The sequence below is a fragment of the Salminus brasiliensis genome, chromosome 21, assembly GCF_030463535.1.
Source record: "Salminus brasiliensis chromosome 21, fSalBra1.hap2, whole genome shotgun sequence".
In the NCBI taxonomy this organism is placed as follows: Eukaryota; Metazoa; Chordata; class Actinopteri; order Characiformes; family Bryconidae; genus Salminus; species Salminus brasiliensis.
Window position 1 is genome coordinate 24,299,103 of NC_132898.1, and position 24,040 is coordinate 24,323,142.

General features: G+C 35.6%; 2 protein-coding genes across 2 annotated transcripts in view; one reads left to right on the forward strand and one right to left on the reverse strand.

The window, feature by feature from the left end:
- Window positions 1-16,820, forward strand: part of cacna2d3 (calcium channel, voltage dependent, alpha2/delta subunit 3) — a 41,901-nt gene extending 25,081 nt beyond the window's left edge. Inside the window, exons 13-38 of the mRNA XM_072665921.1 lie at window positions 1,018-1,151; window positions 1,842-1,859; window positions 3,932-4,003; window positions 4,120-4,200; window positions 4,453-4,527; window positions 7,458-7,541; window positions 8,016-8,087; window positions 8,184-8,245; window positions 8,394-8,461; window positions 9,212-9,257; window positions 9,475-9,572; window positions 10,348-10,441; window positions 10,566-10,661; window positions 10,848-10,969; window positions 11,243-11,320; window positions 12,303-12,364; window positions 12,611-12,655; window positions 12,815-12,877; window positions 13,464-13,534; window positions 13,817-13,892; window positions 14,336-14,376; window positions 14,508-14,563; window positions 14,640-14,757; window positions 15,471-15,583; window positions 15,792-15,874; window positions 16,728-16,820. Coding sequence (XP_072522022.1) covers window positions 1,018-1,151; window positions 1,842-1,859; window positions 3,932-4,003; window positions 4,120-4,200; window positions 4,453-4,527; window positions 7,458-7,541; window positions 8,016-8,087; window positions 8,184-8,245; window positions 8,394-8,461; window positions 9,212-9,257; window positions 9,475-9,572; window positions 10,348-10,441; window positions 10,566-10,661; window positions 10,848-10,969; window positions 11,243-11,320; window positions 12,303-12,364; window positions 12,611-12,655; window positions 12,815-12,877; window positions 13,464-13,534; window positions 13,817-13,892; window positions 14,336-14,376; window positions 14,508-14,563; window positions 14,640-14,757; window positions 15,471-15,583; window positions 15,792-15,874; window positions 16,728-16,820 — 2,021 coding nt within the window. The remainder of the gene's footprint in view (window positions 1-1,017; window positions 1,152-1,841; window positions 1,860-3,931; window positions 4,004-4,119; window positions 4,201-4,452; window positions 4,528-7,457; window positions 7,542-8,015; window positions 8,088-8,183; window positions 8,246-8,393; window positions 8,462-9,211; window positions 9,258-9,474; window positions 9,573-10,347; window positions 10,442-10,565; window positions 10,662-10,847; window positions 10,970-11,242; window positions 11,321-12,302; window positions 12,365-12,610; window positions 12,656-12,814; window positions 12,878-13,463; window positions 13,535-13,816; window positions 13,893-14,335; window positions 14,377-14,507; window positions 14,564-14,639; window positions 14,758-15,470; window positions 15,584-15,791; window positions 15,875-16,727) is intronic.
- A 1,451-nt stretch (window positions 16,821-18,271) lies between these two features.
- On the reverse strand, window positions 18,272-23,854 carry LOC140542978 (uncharacterized). Its single transcript, XM_072665949.1, has 14 exons — window positions 23,743-23,854; window positions 23,391-23,447; window positions 23,052-23,102; window positions 21,918-22,016; window positions 21,772-21,790; window positions 21,583-21,617; window positions 21,452-21,480; window positions 21,297-21,363; window positions 20,643-20,674; window positions 20,470-20,533; window positions 20,156-20,193; window positions 19,610-19,673; window positions 18,955-18,992; window positions 18,272-18,645 (listed from the first exon to the last, which is right to left on the reverse strand). Exons 1-14 carry the CDS (start codon window positions 23,852-23,854, stop codon window positions 18,553-18,555), a joined length of 798 nt encoding a protein of 265 aa, XP_072522050.1. The 3' UTR covers window positions 18,272-18,552.
- Between the last annotated feature and the right edge of the window lie 186 nt (window positions 23,855-24,040).

Genomic DNA, 24,040 nt, shown 5'->3' on the forward strand with positions numbered 1-24,040 from the left:
CTATATTCTGTATTCTGTAGAATTCTCCACCCTCTCATCATCCCTCAAAATTAACCTGGCTACGCTAAAACACTCCTTATAACTGCAGCACTAAACTGCTGTTTTCTTGTTTTCATTTATGGACCATATAGGTTTGGGGATGTATTTACACAAAGTATTAAAACCCTTTTAAGAAAACAGTGATATTTTTCTATTTTTTTCTGTGGTATGGACCCTTCAATTCAAACCTACATTTAATTTAATTTAATATATAGTAATTTCAGGGTGCTTTTTTTCTGAGCTGTGCACAGTACCCGCTGTGTTATGCTGAATGTTCACGGTGCCTTCCCACTGTGGCACGGCATTGTAAGGTTGCTGAATTGGCGCGAGGGAAACTGCGGCAGGACTGACACACAGGGTTCAAAGGACAAGTGAGCCTAAATCACTCTTCCTGTCAGCTTTAGTCCCCCGGCTGCTGTGCTGATCACTCCCATGTGCCTCTGTCACGGACTGCTGGACACGGAGACGCGGACACACAACACGCGCACACACACACATACATTTGCAGTAATGCTGCATCACTTGGCACCTGGTGCCTTTGTGACTTTCACAGATTTTGAACACAGTTAAATAGGTTACGTACTCATTAAGGTCAGAAAGTGGGACTCAATTCAGCTGGATCAGCATTACAGTAATGCATTTACAAATGCGCAAAATTCTGTTTTATTGTCTGTTTTTGTTTTTTTTATCTGCAATCTATGTTTTTGGAGCATTTTAATTAATAGAATGTGCTATAATTCAAGTGGATTATTATTATTATAACTAACTAAGCAACAATTTTCAGCATTTGATTCATGTGTAGAATTAAAAATTTTGCAAAACCACAAAATTGCTGTAGCCTGGATTTACTTGCCTGACAGCCTGACTACCCGATTACGTTTACATTATATTTACATCACATTTACATTACATAAATACTAAAATAATCAAAAATGTATATATATGTGTGTGTGTGTGTGCGTGTGCGTATGTGTGCAGGTTATTTCAGTCAGATTTCTACGCTGGCTGATGTTCAGGAGAATGTAATGAGGTATCTGCACGTCATGAGCCGACCAAAAGTCATCGACCATGAACACGATACAGTGTGGACTGAGGCTTATGTGGACAGTGCTGTGAGTACACATTACACTGTGCGTGTGTGTGGTTTTCAATAATTTTCATTATTACAACACATTTTTTTACATTTTGTTCTTGTACTGTATAATGGGTGTAAATACAGTATTGTAAAGTATGTAACTTCTGTTCATACTTTTGTGTGTGGTAGAAGTGCAAAACACTTTGTTTATTTAGTCTAATTTTAAACATCGTTTTTGTTGTATCTCGAGTATTGCTGCTGTCATATTAACCCCATTTAAAACTACAGTTGCCTGTTACATTTTGTTCCATAATATGGAATATAATGTAAATGTAAATGATACATTAATGTGCATTATAGCTAAAAATATTTTGTCACGGCAAAATATGTGTGCATGTTTTTGTGTGGATATTTGTGGTTTTTTACATTTAATATAATTTGGGCAAAATATTGTTATTAATATGTTATTTGTGTGTATGTTGTGCGCGTGTGTAATAAGTGTTTAGAAGCATGATTCTCTCCACCTCCTCTTCACTCTGTGTAAATGATTGCGCATTAGTAGCTTCATTAGCTCCCATGTTCACTCCCCTCCATCTGACACCCAGCACGACACTGCTGCGGTGTAGATGAAAGAAGAAAAAAAAAACAACGTAAAAAAAATGCTTGTTTACTGTTAACACAATGACACGTAACTATAAAATGACATTTTGCTCTTTACTCTCCGTAGCTTGCTCAGGCTCATAAGGTAAAGCTTATCTTGCATTTCAGGCTTTATTCTTTATTCTCTGCAAAAGACTGTACTGACTGTACATATAAATGTATCTCCCCTACCATTTACAAAACATAGGGAATCTCTGATTTTAATAATATAAAACAGAGAAGTGTCTAAATAGAAAGAAGTCTAAATTTAATACAATGCTAGGTCTCTACAAATTTACTGGTTTCCGTAATTATTAGTGATAAGATGTTTAAAAAATTTTGTAACTGTCCAAAATGATGAGCAGAGCTGTAGATAATTTTAAAATGACTGACAAAACATCAACAAAGAGATTTTATTAAAATTAATATGCAGACTGATTTTTAATACAATTAATTTAATTGGTGTGGTTATAATTAAATTAATGCCTGGTATGGAGTTCTTTATTTCGAATAAAAAAGAATAGGATGATGTTCTAATAAAACCAGTATGAAATTTTAATAACCCAGTTTAATGTCTTAATAGAACTGATGCCAAGTATCAGTTAAAACCAAGTAGAGGTTTTAATAAAATTAATACCCAAGTTCTTTATTTCTAATAAAAAGAATATCCAGGATGGCATTCTATTAAAACAAACACCTGTATAAAAGTGTAATACAAAACCCCTTGTGAAAGTCTTAATAAAAGATATCTAATATAAATTTCTAATAACAGTGAACATCCGAAGTACATTACATTATACATTAAATATCAATAAACAATATCATCTTTACAGTCTTTTTTGTTATTTTAACCATATAACAGACTCTTTCAGAAAACAGAGGCAGAGTGAAGTGCGAGAGTGAGAGAGAGAGGGAGGCTTAAGTCTGCTGAGTGTGTGGAGTGAAACAAAAGCTGTCCTGTCTTGTGATAAAACTCATAATTTCACACTCACATATAACCAACCCCCATGCACTTTTATACCAGCACTATCACACATGTGCACCTGAGTGTCTAACACTTGTAATCATTCATATATGCTCTATCACATGCATGCAGACACACACACACACACACACACACACACACACACCCACACACAAGACGTGTGGCGGTTGAGCGTTGTCCTCCAGAGTGCATGTCGTTGTATCTCGGCCAGTGAGACACACCATTCATCACTTTGTGGATCATTGCCCTTTATCTCCTAAAGCTGTAATAAAACTGACACCAGAGCAGAGGGGCCAGAGAAAGAGAGGGAGGGAGAAGGGGATGAAGGAGGGGTGAAAGAGAAGGAGAGGTAAGAGAGAGCACAAGGTCGTTTCCCAGAATGCACTCTGGGGGTTTCTGTAGGCTAATTCAATATCACTTAGCTTCTACAAAGTAAAGTGACTCCTGCCCCAGTGAAGAAAGAAAGACTATGACAGAAGTGTCCTGATTTCTTTTTTTTCCCAGAAAGTCTCAGGGAAATTGATTTTAATCATTCTGTCTGTCTTTTCTTCTATTGTCTGATGTTCCTTGTTTTTTTCTGTGTGAAGCATTAGATCTTTTAAGATATGAAGTGCAGTAGTTAAAGGGTATTATTATTATTATTTTAAGAAGAAGAATTCTGTTTTGAAATTGACTGTTCTTCACAACCTAAACTAAATGCTGGAAATTGCTGCAGTCAGTCTTAACAACATTATGCTGCTGCTACTACTACTACCACTAATACTACTATTATTGAGACTGATTATGCACCTATATTCAGTATTCAGTTTAATCTCCGAATAACAGAAATGCCAAAAGAGAGGGAGGGAGTGAGAGAGAGAGAGAGAGAGAGAGAAGAACATTACAGTAAGATAAGATACATTTAGTAAAAAACATCTAAAAAATGGCAAAAGAAGCTAAAAATAAATGTTAGCTAGAATATTGATAATAATACGAATAAATCGGTTCATAAATATGAATATATATATATATTGGAAGTAAATAAAAGGAAAATACGCTGAGTTGTAGGTGTTTTCAATGATCATTACAAAAAAATGCATTTGAGCAATTTGTTATGACTGCTAGTGTGATCTATATCTTACATCTTTCTTCCCCATGCTTTCCTCACCTCTCACTCTCTGTCTCCTGCTCACTTTCTCCCATTCTTCCTGTAGCTTAGAGCAAAACGAGGTCCAAACCCAATGACCACAGTAGCCATGCCTGTGTTCAGCACCAAGAATGAGACGGTGAGCACTGTTTTTGTGTATGTGTGTGTCTGTTTGTGTTTGTATATGTGTATGTAAGATCAAAGGTAAAGATTTTAATAACTAATCTCTCTCTTTCTCTTTCTCTCCCTCCTCAGAAAAACCAGGGCATTCTTCTGGGAGTGGTGGGTACAGATATTCCTATTCAGGAACTCATGAAAACTGTCCCAAAACACAAGGTAGTGTTCACAGTCAGCACATACACAGACTACAGATGCTAAAAGCAATCAGTTAAACAATTATAATTGCTTTATATATGAACGGTCAATCCGTTGTCATAAGTATGGATTAAAAATTATTTGTTAAAAAATATATACAGAGATTTCATTATATTTTTAACTAACAACACTCAAACACTTTCAGTGTGTTATACAGAGAGAACTGATACTTGTTTGCAGAAAACTGTTAAAGCTATATATTCCTTTCCCCAGCTGGGAATACACGGTTACGCATTTGCCATCACCAATAATGGCTACATCCTAATGCATCCAGACCTCCGGCCACTGGTAAGGAATATTACTTACAAATGCTTAGCCTGAGACCACATAGAGTGACAGTGCACTGTGTTATTTCCTGTGGAATAAACAGCTTATTACTTGGTCGCTACAGTCCAAAGCAAAATCACCAGGATTCTGACCTACAGCTCTGAACGTCAAGTTGTGGATTTTTTATAATGGCCACACGTAGAAACATTTATATATGACTGTTCAGCTTATATCAGTATAACTTTGAGAACACTGATTTGATGCAGTTCAATTCAAGAGGTGTCCAGCCTATGTTTTTGAACAAGCCAGTCAGAGAAGTACTTATGTGCATATGTATTCCAGTCTTAAAGTAGACTAAAGGGTAAAATAAATAAAACACAAGAAAGATGTAGAATATGGACTTTTAAGAAAGAGTTTAAGTCTGTAGGAGGTCATTCAACAGTGGTGGTTTTGCTGTTTAGAAAAGTCAACAAATTTGTCTTAAATTAACTGCTGTACAGTACTGTTATATACTTACTTAAAAAAAACCTCTCCAATTTCAGGTAGGCTAATTCTGCTTACAGTGTGTGTAAGAGTGTGTGAGTGAGTGCTGGGCGGAGGCGGAGGTGGAGGCGGAGGTGCATGCTGGGAGTTGTAGTTTGTAATGCGAACCCTTTTCCTTTGATGTATTGCATGCAGGAGTAAAAGCTCCTTCAGGTGCCTGCCAGGTCTGGGCTAAAAGCCGAGGTAACACAGAGACCCTCCTCTCCTAACGTTCAGTCACTGTGTGCGACTGTATGTGGGTGTGTGTATGTGTGTGTGCGCCTGTAACCGTGGTAGAGTGGCTACAGTACGTGCTGATATGTGTATCAGTGTGTGTTCGTATAAACGTTGTGCAAACCACACCAGCCTACACTTGATCATGCAGACTGTGTGTGTGTGAATGTGTTTTTGTGTGTTAGCAGATCTAGACTGTGTGTACTGACCACACTAACTTTGTGTTGCTGAACAGTGTTGGGCTGGTCAGTGGGTGTACTGGGTTAATACAGTAAGGGTTGTTGATACACACTAGGGCTGCACAATATATCATTATTGTGACATTGGACTTAATACTGATTTTCAGAATGATGCAATATGGTAATAAGCCATATTGCATCATTCTTTGGTGTAATATGAGCATCCTGACCGATCACTGAATTTCTAAGGGCGTTTTGACCCATAAGTCCTGAACATATGAAGTGTTGGAGATTCACAAGGTTTTCGCATGTCAGTGATTATATATTTAGTCGGATTGTCATCATATTGGCTATGAAATCAATCAGTAGCTCAAGGAACTTCTTTAGCCTGTTGAAAGGAGCAAACAAGTTGTGGGACTGATCATAAGCTTTAGAATAAAAGAAAGCATTCCCATTCATTTTGAGGTTGAAAAAATATATGTAATTTTATGTAATTCAAACATGTCAGATGTTGGCAAATTAGCAAAATGTGTTACATTTTATTTATTTAGAATCAGTCACTACCACATTTAAATAATGTAAAATCAGTGTATTCCAGTGCACAGTGACAAAATGACTTCCCTCTTTGTGTTTAACACAAACTCAGTGTTGACCATCTGCTCACATATACCGCACATTTATTATTCTCTCCTGAAATCTTGCATTTTCTCTACTTTGCACTTCTGGTTGGATGCTAACAGACAGTAAAGTTATCTTATGTGAAAAAGTCATACATTTTTATCTACCTTTATGGAGCAAATTAAAACACATTTTTTTATTTTATAATTGATTAAACAGCATTTTGCACTATTTTAGCACTGTTATTATTGTATATTATTTTCTCTGTATTGTGCAGCCCTAGTACTCACAGCCTAGGTGAACTAAATACAGCTGTCTACTCCAGAACTTTACTAGTGTAATATTACATTTTACAACTGTTTCTGAAATGGACAAAAGAGACATTTAGTAACATTATTGTATAGTTTCACTGACACGAGTGTAATTCAGGGACATTGGGGGTAGGTGGTCCTTCACCTGGAGCTTCTCCGGGCTTTTGAGACAACCCTACACTCTACTTCATATCATTTACAGTATCTGTATATTAAACCAACACTCTTAGAATCATTCAAAAGTTTTTTTTAAAGATTTACAGAAGTATTTCTGTTTTTCTGTAAAGCCCATCATTGCATTCTCTATCTTCTCATTTGTGTAGATTTGAAGTGTCCACCAACATTTCTGTATATTTATTTCACCAAAGACTAAAGTGTAAGAGTTTAAATAAATATAAAATGAGGCTTTTTTATAGCACCAAAGCAATGATGGACAACAGTGTGTTCTAAGGCTGCTTAGGGCTTAACTAGAGCTGGGAAATATGACAATATTTTATCGTATCATAATACGTTTTCTTATCGTGATACACAATATATATATATTTTTTAATATTTTTATGTTAGTGCTTAGTAAACATATCATCTGCAGGTTTTATTACAAACAGTGTAATTAGACTGATTTAATTAGATGAAGAGCAGCAGATGTTGAATAAAAATCACTTTGTTCAGTGCAGAAGAGTTATTCTGTCTGTACTGATGTATTTAGTCTGTGATTACATGAATCGTGATAAATATTGTGTATCGTGTAAAATGTCTTTAAATATTGTGATATAGTAATTTGACCATATTGCCCAGCCCTAGGCATAACCACAAATTTATAGACAAGCTGTCTAATTTTAGACAATCTGTCTAATTTATTGGAAACTTAGTGAAATCACCCACATGATTGTATGAGATGTGGAGTGTATGATTGGTTTAAAACTCCTGCAGGAGAAAAACTACCTGCCCCTAAACTACCCACATCCTGTTTCTGTCTTGTGGACATCCTGTGACTTGTGTGTCCCCAGATTTATTACTCTGCTCTCGGTTAAACTGTTCTTGTGTGTGCATGTGTGTTTTTGTGTATGGTGTGCATGTGTGTGTGTAGTACCAGGAGGGTCAGAAGAGGCGTAAGGCTCATTACAGCAGTGTGGACCTGTCAGAGGTGGAGTGGGAGGACACTGATGATTTTGTATGAACACTTTTGTTTCTCGTAAACTGGTGTTTTGGCTGGCAGACACATGTCATGAATTTATGTGCTGTTTAAAATGTAGCTGATAGAAAATAAGACTTTGAATTTGAATACTTTTCCAACCTTTTGTATAGATATTAGTTTAAAACATTTTATTAGTTTAATCATTTATTATTATTAATTATTATTCATAATTATTGCACATTTTTGTTCTTTTGTCCTGTTAAACCCTTAAACTGCTGTATTATTTCATATTATTTCATAATTTCATTTATAATACTATAATTATTTGATTTTTTTTTTCATAAATATATTACAGTGGCTCTCAATTGCTGCTTTTATTGCCCCCATTTTAATCTTAATTAAGATGAATAATTGATTGTTATGGAATTTTAAATCTCTTGATGTAATACATTTCAGAAACAGGTTTTAGTTATTTCAGCAGTGTTGCATTGCCATGTCCCCCCCCTTCAGCTGAGGACCGCCATGGTAAACAGGAAAACTGGCACTTTCTCCATGGAGGTGAAACGGACTGTCGACAAAGGGGTTAGGTTAATTATGTATTAAAAACATAAAGATAAAAACATTAAACTTTTTTCAGATTTCTTTATTCACACATAACTTTTTCTTTTCCCTGTATAGAAACGTGTTCTGTCAATGCACAATGACTACTACTTTACCGACATCAAAGGAACTCCGTTTAGGTACATAAACTTTGTGTTTTGTCAGCATACATGAAAATAATACACTGTATGAACTCATACATAAATAAGTAATTTTATTTATTTATATAAACTTGCAGTAGTTACTGTAAAGAGTGTGTGTGTGTTTTGTGTTTGTTTGTGTGTTTAGTGTTGGAGTGGCTTTGTCTCGAGGCCATGGAAAATACTTTTTTAAAGGAAATGTTTCTTTGGAATCTGGTGAGTCTCTCCCCTTTATTTCTCTCATGCTACTGCTGTAGCTCTTACTTCTCAGTGGTCAGCTGTCCCCATATTGTTTGTGATAATAGAGCCTGAAGTCTTTTGTTTGTTTATGTTTATTTATTTATGTTAAGTTATGTTTGTGGTCTTTTAAACTGGATATGATAACCATGTTGAGTTCTGCAATCTCAACGTCACACAGCTCGTCACACACACTGCTTGGGAGCGGTTGGACTCCTCTGGGGCAATGGGCAGGTCTTGTTTAATTCAGCAAAGACATCGGCCATTTTACCACTTTCATACCTGCGTATTTAGTCCATCACTTATTCACTCACTTTTTGGGAAGTGGGCTGTGGTCCACTGTGAGCAGAAAGTTCTGAGGGAGAATTTTCCTTCTTCCCCATTGAATTTTTTTAATGGGCCACGATGACATTACATTGAAAAGAAAGAAAGCCATGTATTGTGAACGTTAAAGTTGATTTAATGTACGCTTTTTCAAATTTCTGTGTTCATTCCTGATGGTGGGTGAAAAAGGTTAAAAAGCACTATGCACCATTATGATGCATTATGAAGAAGTACAAATGATGAGCAATGTTTTAAGACTGGCCTCATTTAAAATAGATGTGGGTGTCAAAAAGATTCTTTTCGATTTTACCTGAGTTTGCGTAGTCTGTGAAATCAACAAACTAAATTCCACAGAAATGACCTTTTAGATTTCCAACATTGTTCATAGTTTATTTTGCTTTTCAGGTCTCCGTGATCTTGAGCAGCCAGATGTGGCTCTAGCACATGAATGGTAATGTACTTGTAAACATTAATAAATCCAGTTATAGGTACCATAGGTCAGTTGCAGATGTGTGAATATTGGAGTTATCTGCATTGCTAGACAACTCATTCTTTGTTGTACAATTGGTTATTTAATTTGTTTCTAATAATTCTGGGGATCTATGTCATTATGTCTGTGACACCACTCTAGTAGATAATAAATGAATGTCAATGTTTTGAACCCGCAGGACCTACTGCAACACAGATGAGCATCACGAACATCGTTACCTTACGCAGATTCAGGCCATCAAGCTCTTTCTGACTGGACGCAAACCTCACCTCAAATGTGAGTAACTGTCAGAATACCTCTCATAAACTCCATTCATTACATTTAGTATTTTTCTATTTATATTCTACGTGACACCTCATAAATAAAAAAGTGTAGCAGTACTGGGGAAATTGGTATAGGGTATGAATATGCGTGCACAAAAACTGTAGAATGTTTTAAATCCTTGTTGATTTTGTAAGTGTAATATAGATTATTGTTATAAATAATGCAAGAAGGAATGATTCAAAATTGCATTCAGCTTTGTGACCGAATTAAAAACGATAAATATTTTTAGACGGGGATTGGGTGTTGAATGTCTTTTCTTAATTCATAAAATGTCTATCATACTGATTAATGTTTTATTTCCTCATTGTGTCACAACTTCAGAATTCAGACTGAGAAAACTTTTTTTTTCTGGTCTTGATCCAAAGGGTTAATGCCCCTTCCTCTGGAGAACCATGGAGTTTCTTTCCCTTAGAACAGTTGTTTTAAAATACACAATTCATTACATTTCCTATTTATATTCTATGTCACACCTCATGAATAAAAAGTGTAGCAGTACTGGGGGTATGAATATGTGTGCACATATTTAAAGAACAGTATTGTTATATATGGTATTGTTGGGTTCACTGTATGTTCTTGGGCACTTTCTTTGTCTGAATAATGCTGCAGCGTTTCCAGTTTTTTTCTTGTTGCCAATAATTGCCTCAGTGATCTGAACATTGTCCTCATTATGAGCTGATGTAGCTGGGTGTGCTGGGAGTGTGTAAGTGTCCCCTGTGACTTGCTGTAGGTGACAGGGAGCTTATACAGCAGGTTCTGTTTGATGCGGTGGTGACCGCACCACTTGAGGCCTACTGGACTGGACTGGCTCTTAACAAGTCTGAGTAAGTGTGGTCTTTTTTTTACTAAACTGAAATTAAAAGATTAAAAGATTAAATACACTAAAATTAAAAGCCTGAAGTTGAGTGACATGTTTGTTACATGTTTTGTTATTTTTCCAATGTGCAGAAACCCAGATAAAGGGGTAGAGATTGCTTTCCTTGGAACGCGCACTGGCCTCTCAAGAACCAACCTGTTTGTGGCCACGGAGCAGCTGACCAATGAGTGAGTATCACCGGACAGTCACCAGCCTGATGTTATTGCATTGTCTAATGAATGCATGGTGTATGATCACCAGAGATAAGTTGCATTATCATAAAATATGAAAAAAAATACGGCATATAAAGTAGAGATATAGAATATGTAATATAATATTAAAATGCCATGTGTGTGTTTTTGTGTGTATTTGAGGGACCTGCTGACAGCTGAGGATAATGAGGGGGTTTTTAATGCTGATCACTTTCCACTGTGGTATAAAAGAGCAGCTGAGCAGGTTCCTGGCACTTTTGTATACTCCATTCCTTTTAGTTCAGGTAGGACACACATCCTGTAGACATGACTTTAAAACATATATTCTAGAATAAAAAACTCAGTAATATTGTTTAATGTAAATGAAATGTAAAAGTGACAAGACTAATTATGACATGTTACTGTCTTTAATGGTTGAAATGACACTAAACACAAAAAATATGTAATACTTTCTATAAGGCTGTGTGCAGCTCTTGCTGTTTTCATAGCTGTGGATTTGACACCATCTAGTGGCTGGAATGACACTGAAGTGGTGTGTGAATGTATGTGTATTTCAGCAGGAGAGAACAAAAGTGTGGTGTTGGCCAGTACTGCTATCCAGCTTCTGGATGACAGAAAATCCCCTATAGTGGCAGGTCAGTGCAGCATTTTACTTTAGAAGTTTACCTTTACAGACGATGAGGAATAGAGGCTGTTTACGCTGTTTGCATTGACCTGTGATTTTGGTGATCAGGGCTTGCTCTGATTTAAACACGCCCAGGATGCAAACTACATTTCAAGGTGATCTTGACATCTTGACCACATGTAACACAAGTGTACATGTGTACAGTTAGTCAAGCGAAAGTGCATCTGATGATAAAGTTTACATGAGTAGGTATTACTGTTTCAGACACTTTTGCTTTGTGTGTGTGAGTGTGTGCTCAGTGATTTATTTAGAGATGATCGACCATAGCTGGAAGTATTATAGAGAACGTTCACTTGCGACTGAAACAACACTTTACTGATGGAGCTGTTATAATGTTTGAACCATTTACAGTTCCACTGCGTGTGGAATCCGTCTCAGTTACTCGACACAGTTGTTTATGAGTTGTTCAGTGGTGTTACCGCAACACTCCTTTTTACCTCTATGGCAGGTGTGTTGTTGTTCTAGAGGTGAAAGTACACACTTTGTGTCCACATATTGTTTAAAAAGAATTACATGAATTAATGTACATGAATTAATGTTATTGTGTATTACTGAAAGCAGACACAGTTTATTACTGCTGGTTTTCAAAAAGTCCCTAAAGCATTGACCACATCAGAAAGCTTCTCCTCCACCAATGCTGACGATTCCTTAAATGTTTTTAAGGAGGTTTGACAGAGTATATTACGATGGTATTAGCATATGTGAAACCGCAAGGAACGTCGATTACCATGAGTAAAGTGGGAATTTTTATGCAGGACAGTAAAATTGTAAATGGAATTGTAAATTGTAAAACAGAATCCAGCTAAAGTATACCCAGATATTATCTGGGATGAAACTGATGTTAATGCAAGGTGTAAACAAAGACATACTGTCCCCATACTGTCATTAAATTTTATAAAGCTTATTTATTTGTTTCATCACATTTCCTGCAGCTGTTGGGATTCAGATGAAATTGGACTTCTTTCAAAGAAAATTTTGGACCGCTAGCCGACAGGTGAGTGCTGCCAAAAAGGCAAATTTATTCATTTGCAGTGCAGCTATTTTTGGTCTTGTAAGTGTTTGCTTACAGAAAGTTTAAAGTGACATAAACTTTAGTAAAAGATGTACTTGTATGTTTATTATACATGACATTGTATTCATGGCAGTTAATGATATACAGTTGGTATTCAGTCTATGAATAGGGAAGAATGTTTCATTAACAGATAAACTAGACTAAAAATCTTCTCTCTGCATTACACAGTGCAATGCATTGGATGGGAAATGCACCATAAGCTGTGATAATGAGGTAATGTCTCGTCTCTTTCTCTCTCTTTCTCTCTCTCTCTAAAAACAAAGAAAGCTACTAATTAAGCACACTTGTCAGCCTCTTAGTCTAGAAATGTTTTTGTGATAGTAGTGATTTTATTGAATATATACTTTCTTTTTCTTTCTTTTCTCTTGTCAGGACATTAAGTGTTACCTAATAGACAACAATGGCTTTATTCTGGTCTCTGAAGATTACTCTCAGGTCAGTCTTCTTAAGAGTTTGTAAAAGAGGCAATTCTCTTAAAAGTAGGTCTGGATAATATAACATGTTTTTGTTGTATCATGATGCATTTTGTTATTGTGATACACAATATGCTTTTCTAAGCATGTTGAAAATATTGTTAGTGCTTAAAGAGCACTGATCAACTGCATGTTTCTTTACAAACAGTATAACTAGACTGATTTGATTAAGTGCCGCAAATGTTAAATTAATAACATCAAATTGAATAAAATTTACTGTATTCAGAAGTATCTGAATATATTGTGTATTGTCTTTAAATATCATAATGTAGTACTTTTGCTATATCGCCCCACCCTAGTTAAAAGAAATGCTGACCAATGAAGTTGACAGATAAAGTTCAGGCTTCATGGTTGTTGCAACTGCAGTTTTAGATATGCAATCAACTTTGGTCCATTTCTATTTAACATTATGTGAAACAGTGTCAGAAACCTCAGACCCAAAAATGAAATGTGCATAATAACTTTAGCTTGTGGTTTGCACGGTGCAGTTGGTGGGTGAGTTTATATTGCAGGGTATTATAAGCCTCTCTTCTGCTTTTATACCTCAGACCGGTTTCTTTTTTGGGGCAGTGGAGGGGGCAGTCATGAACAAACTGCTTCTAATGGGCTCCTTTAAAAGGTGAAGGGCCAAGTTCAAGCACACACAAACAGAAACACACACACACGCACACAAGTATATATTAAGTATACATGTAACAATTGGCTCATATAAAAATATTACACTCCCAATAACAATTTCCTAAATACACATGAACACTTACTCATAAGTGGCCTAGAGTCAAGTATAAACACACTGTACTAAACTCATTTGAATAATGTAGTAATCCAGCTAGCATTATAGCACACATGCACAAACACAGCTACTTCATGCACAATGTGTGTGTATCTTTGTCTCTGGCAGGATCACGCTGTATGATTACCAGGCTCTATGTAAAGAGTATGCAGGTAGCAGTGACAGTGCCCACACTCTATTGGACGTGAGTCAATTACAGAATCACATAATCTAAATACAGTACTGGATATGTGTATAATTGTGGAATTACTTAAACATAATACAGTTACACAGCACTACTGGAGAACAGTGTAACCCCCCCCCAAATGGCCACTGATTCTTCATGTTCAATTGAGATGTAAACGATAATAGTAAAGTAACAGTTGTTATGTGAAATTGTATTGTAGACCATTTTATTGGTTTACTGTCCCCTTACTGTTCTGTAACTGTTTCACCAGCATAAAAAATGGCCTTTGCGAGTGTAAGGCATCTGGTTCCGGTCACCACCACGACAATTCAAAGAACTTAGTAACTTAGTAAAGTACTTAGCGTTTTCTGCTATAAATTCACAGAATATGTGCGTAATCTTTATCATTGGGTCCAGACCTGTAATTGAAGTATTGGTTGGTATTTTTGTCTTTCTTTCAGCCTTTTGCTGCTGTGAAATGGCTTCTCGGTGAACTCATCATGTGAGCAATACTAGATTGTGCTCCCTTGCTGCATATTTAACTTCTTATTTTGGTCTTTATCTATAATATCTATATAGTTTATAATAGTATCATCCAGGATCAGGTTTTAAGATATGTTTTGCTCATCACAGATTTCTGTTGGAGTTTAACTTGTACAGCTGGTGGAATGTGGACTCCACTGCAAAAGGTGAGTAAAATAATGAATGTATGTGCCTGAAAACATTTTGGTAGATTTGCTGGATCTTTGTATGTGTCTGTTTCAGCTGAGAGAGCTCAACGAAGGACCATGATGGTTCCGTGTGACACAGAGTACCCAGCCTTCGTCTCAGAGCGCACAATCAAAGAGACAGCCGGCAGCATTGACTGTGAAGGCTGCATGAGGTGTGTGGGTGTGTGTGTGCATTAGTTTGTGTGTTAGCAGCCATGTCTTCAGCAACCGTGAGGTATCTAAACTCTTAACCAGGGGGAAGAGTAGAACATCTGTATTACTTGTTTACCATAACAGTAAACAAGCTGAATTAAACGAATGAAAAAAGGTAAACTGGAGCTGAGACTACTAGACTAGACAAAACGTGCCACATCATACTGTGTTGCTGATACAGGACACAGATACACTACAGAGGAAGCATAACCTGTGGTTAGCTGGCTTTATTAAGCTTTGGTACAAACATTGAGGACTGTAACTGAAAGTGTGCCACTGCTGACAAGAGGCCTGAATTCACAGAGCCTGGAAACCATACCTGATCTGAACTTTTACTATTGTTAAGTATTCATTGTGGATTGTTTATATATTGTTTTAAAATTCTCCAAGTCTTCTAGTCTTGAATTCACTATTTTTTTATTACCTTGTTACTTCAGTCATATAATAGTAGTAATATCACATTAAAATCAATAATGTATATTTATAGTGTGAATACATTAAGTTTAGTTTAAGTTAAGTAAGTAATTTTTTTTTTTTCGTGGACAGTTCACAGTAGTTTGAATAGGTATACATACTTAATGAATTTTTGGGTTGATTTAGTTTGAGTGGATGTTGTCTTTTACATTCTGTAACATTAATTGTTCTCACAATTCTTTATCTTTTTCTCTATTAGAACGTTTGTCATTCAGCAGATACCCAGCAGTAACCTCTTCATGGTAGTTGTGGAGAACAAATGTGACTGTAGCTCTACCCCTCCAGTCACTATGGAACCAATTGAAATCATCTATATCCTTTTAGAAATGTTGCTAAAAATGGTAAATACAGTTTCAAAATAATCACAACACTGTCTTTCGTGCTCTGACACTCTTGTTAATTGGGATAGTTGTAATGATTTATGAATTTGGGTTATAAATGAATGGAGGTATTTTCCTTTAGTTTTTATAAGAACAGTTGTGTCATCTTTGTGTGCTTATCACCCTTAACCTATAAACACACAATGAGTCACTTAAGTGTGAACGGCTGAAGTTTCAGAAGGACCGCAAACGTCCAGACTCCTGTCACCCTTTCCATCCTGAGGTACTGTGTCTGTGTGCATGAGTGTATATGTGTGGTTTTTTCAATTGGTTTGTTTAGACAGCAAGTGAACAGATTCTCTGTCACTTTGACAAAAACCAAACTGTGATGCCTAGACGACTGGGTCAGAACATCTCCATCAACATCAGGCAGGTCTTGTGTCGTGTTCCTGGGATGCAATGGTCAGTACCTACCAAAAGTGCTCTAAGGAAGGATAACCGTGAACCAGCGACAGGGTCATGGGAGGTCAAGCCTCATTGATGCTGTCAAAGCTCCAACTTATAGGACTAAAAGTTATTAGAGGCCAATGCAACTAGAAATAAGCAGGTGTAATGTGTTTGGATAAATATAAATGTGTGTGAGTAATTAAACTGCAAAATTGGAATGTATTGCAGCTTTTAAGAGGGTCAGCAGGCAGAACAGAACAGCAGTTGGTTAATGCATGAACCTTTATTTCTGCTTCTTGCAAGTTGAGAGAGGCACAAAGACGTGCAATTTGTGAAGTTGGAAGAACACTTCTATGGTTATAGAAGCAATTTGTGTCTGGAAATAGTGTATGATCAAAAATAACTAGTTTACTATCAGTATTAAAGGATTCATTGTATTATCATCTAAAGCAAGAAAACTACTTACCCTAAAAAGGGCTGCTGTAGACCCTATGTTTTGTAAATGTGTTTGTTGTAACAGAAAAATACTACTGAATAATGTAGGACTGTATACAATCAATATTTAGCCATACTGTTTATATTCAGGTGGTTGGTCTGCCAATGTGCCAAAAAACAGATTTCTAAGGAACTGTTTAACTTTAGCTTTAATGCTAATCGTGTGTGTGTGTGTGTGTGTGTGTTCTCTGCAGGAGAATGCTATGGAGTGTGGATCAGCTGTGATTCTTTATCCTACGTTGGTGGCCACTGTGTTCCCCCTCTTTACCTTCCTCATCTGCAGGTGACCTTTGACGTGAACCATAGCTTTCCACCATGAACACCCATTGGAAAGAAGCTTGGCATAAGCTAGCCAATAGCTAGGGGAAAACTTAAATGCAGCAAAGTCAAATTCAGCTTACTGACAGAATCATTATGACCTCAGACCTCAAATCTGCTGATACGTAGAGGGTTTAGGACCTTATGAATGTCAAGAGACTGTTAAATATGGTGATGGTATTGTTATTAAACTAAGCCAGGAAATCCACACCATGTTGAAGGTTGGAGCTGGTTATGCAAAGCCACTGCTTTTTTAGATTTATTCAAACCCTGTCAGTCATTATTTGTATTTACAGCGGGAGGAACTGAGAAAAAAAAAAAGAATTCTGTACCATCATGTTTTTCTCATTTGTCTGCCTCTCATTTTGTTTCAAGAGATAATTTAATTCAAACTAAATATGTGCATGAAGTGACAGAAAAGTTCGGAACATTTCACAAAATTCTGTCAATCAAGTGTTTAATAAATTGCAAAGATAGCAGAGGTTTCCTCATAAGTTTGCCTGCTTAAAAACTGTTAATGAAAACTTTTAAATGCTCAGATCTTTACCTTAAAATGAAAGCCATTTGTTGTAAATAAAAGCATATTTTCCATCAAACAATCCCGTTGGGTTTTTTGGCTCTTGGTTTAGGCCTTTAATTAAAAGTCATGATTTATTCCTTCTTTTAGTGTTGGTCTTGGTTTAGGCCTTTTTGACCTTTCGAAATCTGGGAGGATATAATTAGATTTTCCTCAGAGAATTAAGAAAATTAAGTGCTTCATGCTATACACTCAGTGTATTGTCTGTCTTTACGAAATATGCAGCCTACTGAAACATGACCAAAAAATAGGAACTGTTTCTTCCATTGGCACAGGTCATGTGACAGGTATACAATAAGTACATTAAGGATTTATGGTCAAATGCAGGGTCTGGCTGGTCAAACAGAGGAACAAAATACAGAGAAATGAAACTCATTGGTATGGTATAAACACACCAGACAGCATTAGACAGCAGTTTAAATGCACATCATTAAGCATACGAGATGTACGTCAGAGCCTGAATGTAAGCCTGTGAAAAGGTGTATGCTCATGGCCATGGGCAGACTGAAAGTAGAAGTACAATAGTAGCACATTCTTTGTGTGACTAACAGTTTAAAATGTCTAGGCACAATGTCTGTCTCCCCTTAAAATAACTTTATTAATAAATTAATTACATTTTACAAATGTGTTTAGTTACATTTTCCCCCATAATTGTAAATAATAAACTTTCGTGTAACTGTTTTGGTTAAATGTTTTGTTATAATACTCCGAACTACAAACAAATTAACAAGTAGTATTTTTATAAGTGTTTCAATGTTTTTACATGTTAAAGGTTTTATCTATCACCTTGTAGAATAAATAAAAATATAGAAGTATTGTTTAACAAATTTCCAAATATTAAACTTGTGTAAAGGTTATTTAAGTGTTGTTTATTAAGGAAAAATACCATGTAAAGCAATAGCAGAAGTCTCCCATCACTGGGTCATTTAAAAAAGGGTTACTTCTGTAAAATAAAACAGTATCAGGTCTTGATCAAGACATAACCAAAATGCAAACATAAGTCAGAAAATCTCACTGCAAAGATATGGCATATCTATTAAATATGAATTACACAAAGCATTAACTATATAATAAGATTTGCATTACATAACTGTTGACTGTGGCGTTCTAATAGTGTGGAAGTATTATTGCATCTGCAACAGGCTGTAGAATGAATCATTCTGTTTGGAGGTCACATGTAAGTCAGGGATGGTGCAATACATGTGATAAATGTCGCTCTGCAAATATGAAATGGAACACAAAGAAATCAGGGATTAGCTGAAACAAAAAAGTGTCATTGAAAATCAATCCAACTAGATTAGAAGAAAGGGGCACATTTTAAACTTATTTGTAACTCTTTCTGGGGGCTTTCTGATGTATGTGCAGTATGAGCAGCATCACAAATGGAAAACAAGCTTTGTGTCTTCTTGCAGCTCTAACCACAAAATGTATGTGGTTGAGTTTCTAAAATGACTCGATGTCCTTCATCAGCCCGTCTTAATGTCTGAAAGTTACTACAGTAGCTGATAGCAAGACATATTGCTCACCTCAATCTTTTTAGAGTTTTCTTGTGCCTCGCAGGAACCTGCAATTGAGATTATTTAGCCTGGTAAAACTAGTCATTTTACACAATAAAATACTGTTCAGAACTGCAGAGCTAGCTGATTCACTAATGCAAAACCTTTCTTAAAATCCAAAATAATACATTTACAGGAGAAGGAAATAATATTCCTTTCTTTTAATACAGGTTAATGGAACAGGAGTTTATTACAATTTATTTTAAACCATTCTCATTAGTAATTGTGTCTTATGTAATATTTAATTGCCTTTTTTGTACAGTTTAAACAATAGAATTTTATTCTTTCAGGAAACTTTCCACTGTCACTGCTGGGGGAAAGGGCATCAATGGCAATTTAAAAGAATTTCTATTTGCATGTATTTTGTATTGTACATGTATTTTATAAGTCAGTGAAGATTTTGATGTGTTTCAACAAAAAAGACACACCCATTAGCTCACTTCCTCCAGTTATTGCTGAACAGACGTGACTAATTCACAGCTGTGAGAATGTGAAATATGAAAATGCTGTTCTGAAAGTGACTACATTGTGTATACATTAGCCCATGTTGTTTGCTTTAATAAATTACATAACATTATAACTAGAATGTTTCCAGAACATATTTGATTTCTGTAGATTCTTTTACCTAAGGGTTCAGGTGGATCTGTTATTAAGGTTATCTTGGAATACATCTCAGCTTGTGGACCAGACTGGATAAAAAACAGAATATTGTAAAAACACATAATTAAAATGTTCAGTTATATCAAGTATTAAATATAAAACAACAAATAGTTTACTCTGAAAATATAACACAAAGGGATTAGTAAAAGTGGCATCATTGAAAACTATTCCAACTAGATTAGAAGTAAGGGGACACTGTTACAGTATAGCTGCAACAGAAATATGAAACTGCATTGTGTTTTGATGCAGATCTAACCACAAACTAACACTGAGTGTGAAAAGCCTGCGGTTCCTTATGTGACATGATAGCACATCTTGATGTCTGACAGTGTCTTAACTTGAAGGTGTCTTTGAATTTTAGCCTTTTCAAACTAGCTGAGGTTATTCTTAAGTAAACAGCAAAGCACTTTTGTAAGTCGCTCTGGATAAGAGCGTCTGCTAAATGCCTTATATGTAAATGTAAAATGTAAATGACAATTAACAGTACCTGATAACAAGACATGTTACTCACCTCAGTCTTTTCAAAGATTTCTTTTGCCTTACAGGAACCTGAAAATAAAATGATTTAGTCTTTCACTGCACAAATATTGCTTAGTACTGAGCGTTTACTTGCAAATCCTCTCTTAAATCAAAAATAGTAAATTCATAGAAAAAAATTGTACATCTACATTTGTACAGCTATGAGAATATGAAAATGCTGTTCTGAAAGCTGCTAAATTGTATATATCTTAGCCCCTTGTTTGATTTGACAAGTAAATGTTACATGTAATAACAGCTGTGTTTTCAGAAGGGTTTAACACATTTCATTTCTGTAGATTCTCTTACCTGAGGGTTCAGGTGGAGCTGCTGATGAGGTGATCTCGGAGTATGTCTTAGCTTGTGGATCAGACTGGATGAAAAGCAAAATACTACAATAAATAAATAAATAATAATAAAATATATTTTTACTTTAGAGATTCTTGGAGAAGTATCCTAAATATTTATTTAACAAAACTTACATCACTGCAGTTGTTAGTGGGCGCCGTACCTCCTGCAAAGAAACGGATGGATGGATCAGATGTCTACATTTATTATAATTTCAAAGAAACTCCACTAACACAAATAAGGCTCTTCTGATGAACTTCATTGTATATATATATATATATATATATATATATATATATATATATATATATATATATTACAGAATATAAACACAATGAATAAATATATACATATTACATGTGTAGGCTTGGTGAAACAAACAATCATTTTTTAAAAAGATTTTAACGAACAAAATCACTTGTTTTTGTTAGGTATTCTATCATATTTATGTTTATTTTGTTATATGAAGGATTTGCCAACAACAGTGATGCCAATAAATCTATAGTTAAGTTATATTACATTAGTTTACATCTTATTATTACATTACTGCTTCATTAGTAGCTTGTAAAGACAGCTGTTATGGTGTTTTCAGTTCATCTTGAGTTGTTTAAAAACCTTTACTAAATGTTGGCTCTTATTAGTTGTGTTAGTCATGAACCCTTCCTTGTCACTCCTGAAAATAATATCCACCCCAAAATGAGTGATTTCTTAGTTTTACTTGAAACTCTTCTAAAATTATAATCAGTTACTGTATTTATGGACCTAGCCTATTGTACAGAATCAGTTACCTGATGGCTGGAAAGATGTGGGCATTGACGACATCACCGAATAGGTCCCGGAAGCTCCTGTGCCAGACTTATGAGAAAAGATTTTAGAGTTTTTTTTAAATATTTATTTTATTGAACTTGTGGCCCAGAACTGTACTGTAAGTTTTATTACTTACTTCCTCAGTACTGAGCATGGCCATCATGCCTTATGAAAAACAAATAAAATCAGCTGAATTCAATGGAAGTACGCATAGTTCTAGTATTTTTATACTTAATTTGGTAGAAAGCCTCCACTTGTCAAACATACCCTGATCTCCCCTTGATTTTGAGTTGATTGTAAATCTGTAAGAATAAATACATAAATAAATAAATAAATAAATAAATATATTCTGAAACCCCCAGTGACAAGATTATAGATGTAAACAATGGCATGCATTAATATTATGGCATTTTGATGACTATTATAATATTGATAATTTAACTGAATGTTGCTAACCTTTTCCTCCTCTGTTTTCCTGCAATGAAACACATTTCAGCATTTCTGAGCTCTCAGCTAAGTATTGTGCAATTATTTCCACACAATATGATAAGATCTGTTTTTCTTCACTGTAGAAACTGATGTGCAGTAGCTGTTGAACTTACTTATAAACCTGCAGAGAACGATGATCATCACTCCACCCAAGAATGCACTGGTAGCAGTGACTGCCAGTGCTATGACAAGCTGTTGTCTGACAAATGTTCCTGAATGATAACAGCAACAGTAAGCATAAAAATGGGAATGTTTGAATGCATATATTTTACATCATTACTTCACAAATGTGCATTTTCACAAACAGCTTAGGATAATTGATTCAGCGGGCAGCATTTTGTTATTAGGCTATTACTTGTTTAACTAGCAGGCCTATGCTAAGCTACTTTTTAGGCCTGGAAAATGGATTTGGGGCAGTTTTTATGTAGCCTAGGTGGCTAAAGGTAATGTAGGCTACAATGAAACACATAGGCAATGAAACACATCGTGAGTATGGACCATACCCATGGAGCTGGATAGAGGGGTGAATGAGAAGCAGAAGGGAAGTGGTGGGTGCGATGTTTTTTGACATGAAGTTGGAATTAGTGAGAAAAGTATACATAGGGCTGAGGAGGAAGAGTTAGGGCACGGTCAGTCTACCAACATCAAGTTATGTAATAACTTAATAATATATAATATAATGTATAATGTATAAAATAACATTGCGGCAGGAACTTTACTACATCACCCATGACATTGGTCTTTGCCTGCTATTTACTGAAACAAGGTGCATATGAACCCATTCAGAAATTCATTTTCAGACTTAATTCTCGAGTTAGAAATAATGAACAATAGTAAACAGATTAAAACATGTGGCTTCAGTTTTCATTCAGGCAGCTTAAAACTATTCTCATTAAATTTCACTAGTTCAGCTGACTGGATGATACACAGCATATATATGTGTGTATGACATATTTATACAAATACATTTGAATTCAATTGTAATTGATTGTGATATTAACATGATGTAAGATGACTTGCTTTTTGAAGGATCTACTGAATTCTGGTGAATTCTTGGTTAACATCTGTTTTTACAGTTGTAGCAGAGAATGAAGGTCATAACAGGTATAAATACTGTCTAATATTGCATGATACCATTATTTGAAAAAGATAATTAATTAATAATTAATTAAAGCCAAACATGACAGTATGAATTCATCTGTGCTGTACTGTGTACTGTACAGTCCACTAGTTAGTTTGTTATTTACCTGTTGTGGCTTTCTTTTCTGATGTAGAACACACTTCTGTCTCTGTTGAATCTGGGAATTATACATGCATTTGAATAGCTTGTTATGGTCTTAATGGTTTAGCAAAGATGATTTAGTAATTCAGTCTTTAATCTGTGAGCAGCATGATAATGGTTAGTTTTTTACAACTGTAAGAACACAACAGAGCTCATCATTCGAGTGTAAATATCCTGGACCTCTGTTAGTGTGTGACTCTGTTAGTGTGTGACTCTTAGTATGTAGCCTTTTTTATTAAAGCTGGGGCTATACTACACAACATAATATTGAGAGAGCATCTCATACTTAATGTCAGAACCTCACCAGTGAGTGAAGGTGTTGTGGGCTCAGTGCGTAGTGTGGAAATTACAGGTACGGCTGCTGAAAATAGATTTTAAAATGTGTAAAAATATCTGTAAGATATCAACAAGAGAAACAAGAAATGAATTTTGAAAAGGCTGCGTATGTCCTTCTTAACCCCTTACAGCCCATGGACCACCAGCATGCCAAAAGTGTTATATTACGTCTATTACTAAAGAATAGCCCCACCAAAAGTCCCTGTGGTCACTTGGAGTATTAAGGGGTTAATCAGTCCATGCTGGAGCTGCAGCCATTAAATCATTGCATGTTCTCCATATTCACAAATGTGATATTAACAACTGTTACAGTGACTCACTTTCTGGAGGATTTGTTGGACTCTGCTGGGGAACTCGGGTCCTTAAATCTGTAGGAGAGTAGAGAGGTTGTAACATAGGATTAATATGATATATGATCTTACATCTTACCATTTCTACACTAAATATACCCTGCAATTTCAGACATTTGTACAAGTGCGGCACATTAACTACCTAAACTGCATTGTACCATGTAGAAGTGTTTAGGACAAAACAGACACTGTAAATGCTGTAGTAATTACTGTCTCTCAGAAAAAAGATGAGAGTGAGATCAAGAATGTTTAATCTACCCATTTAGTT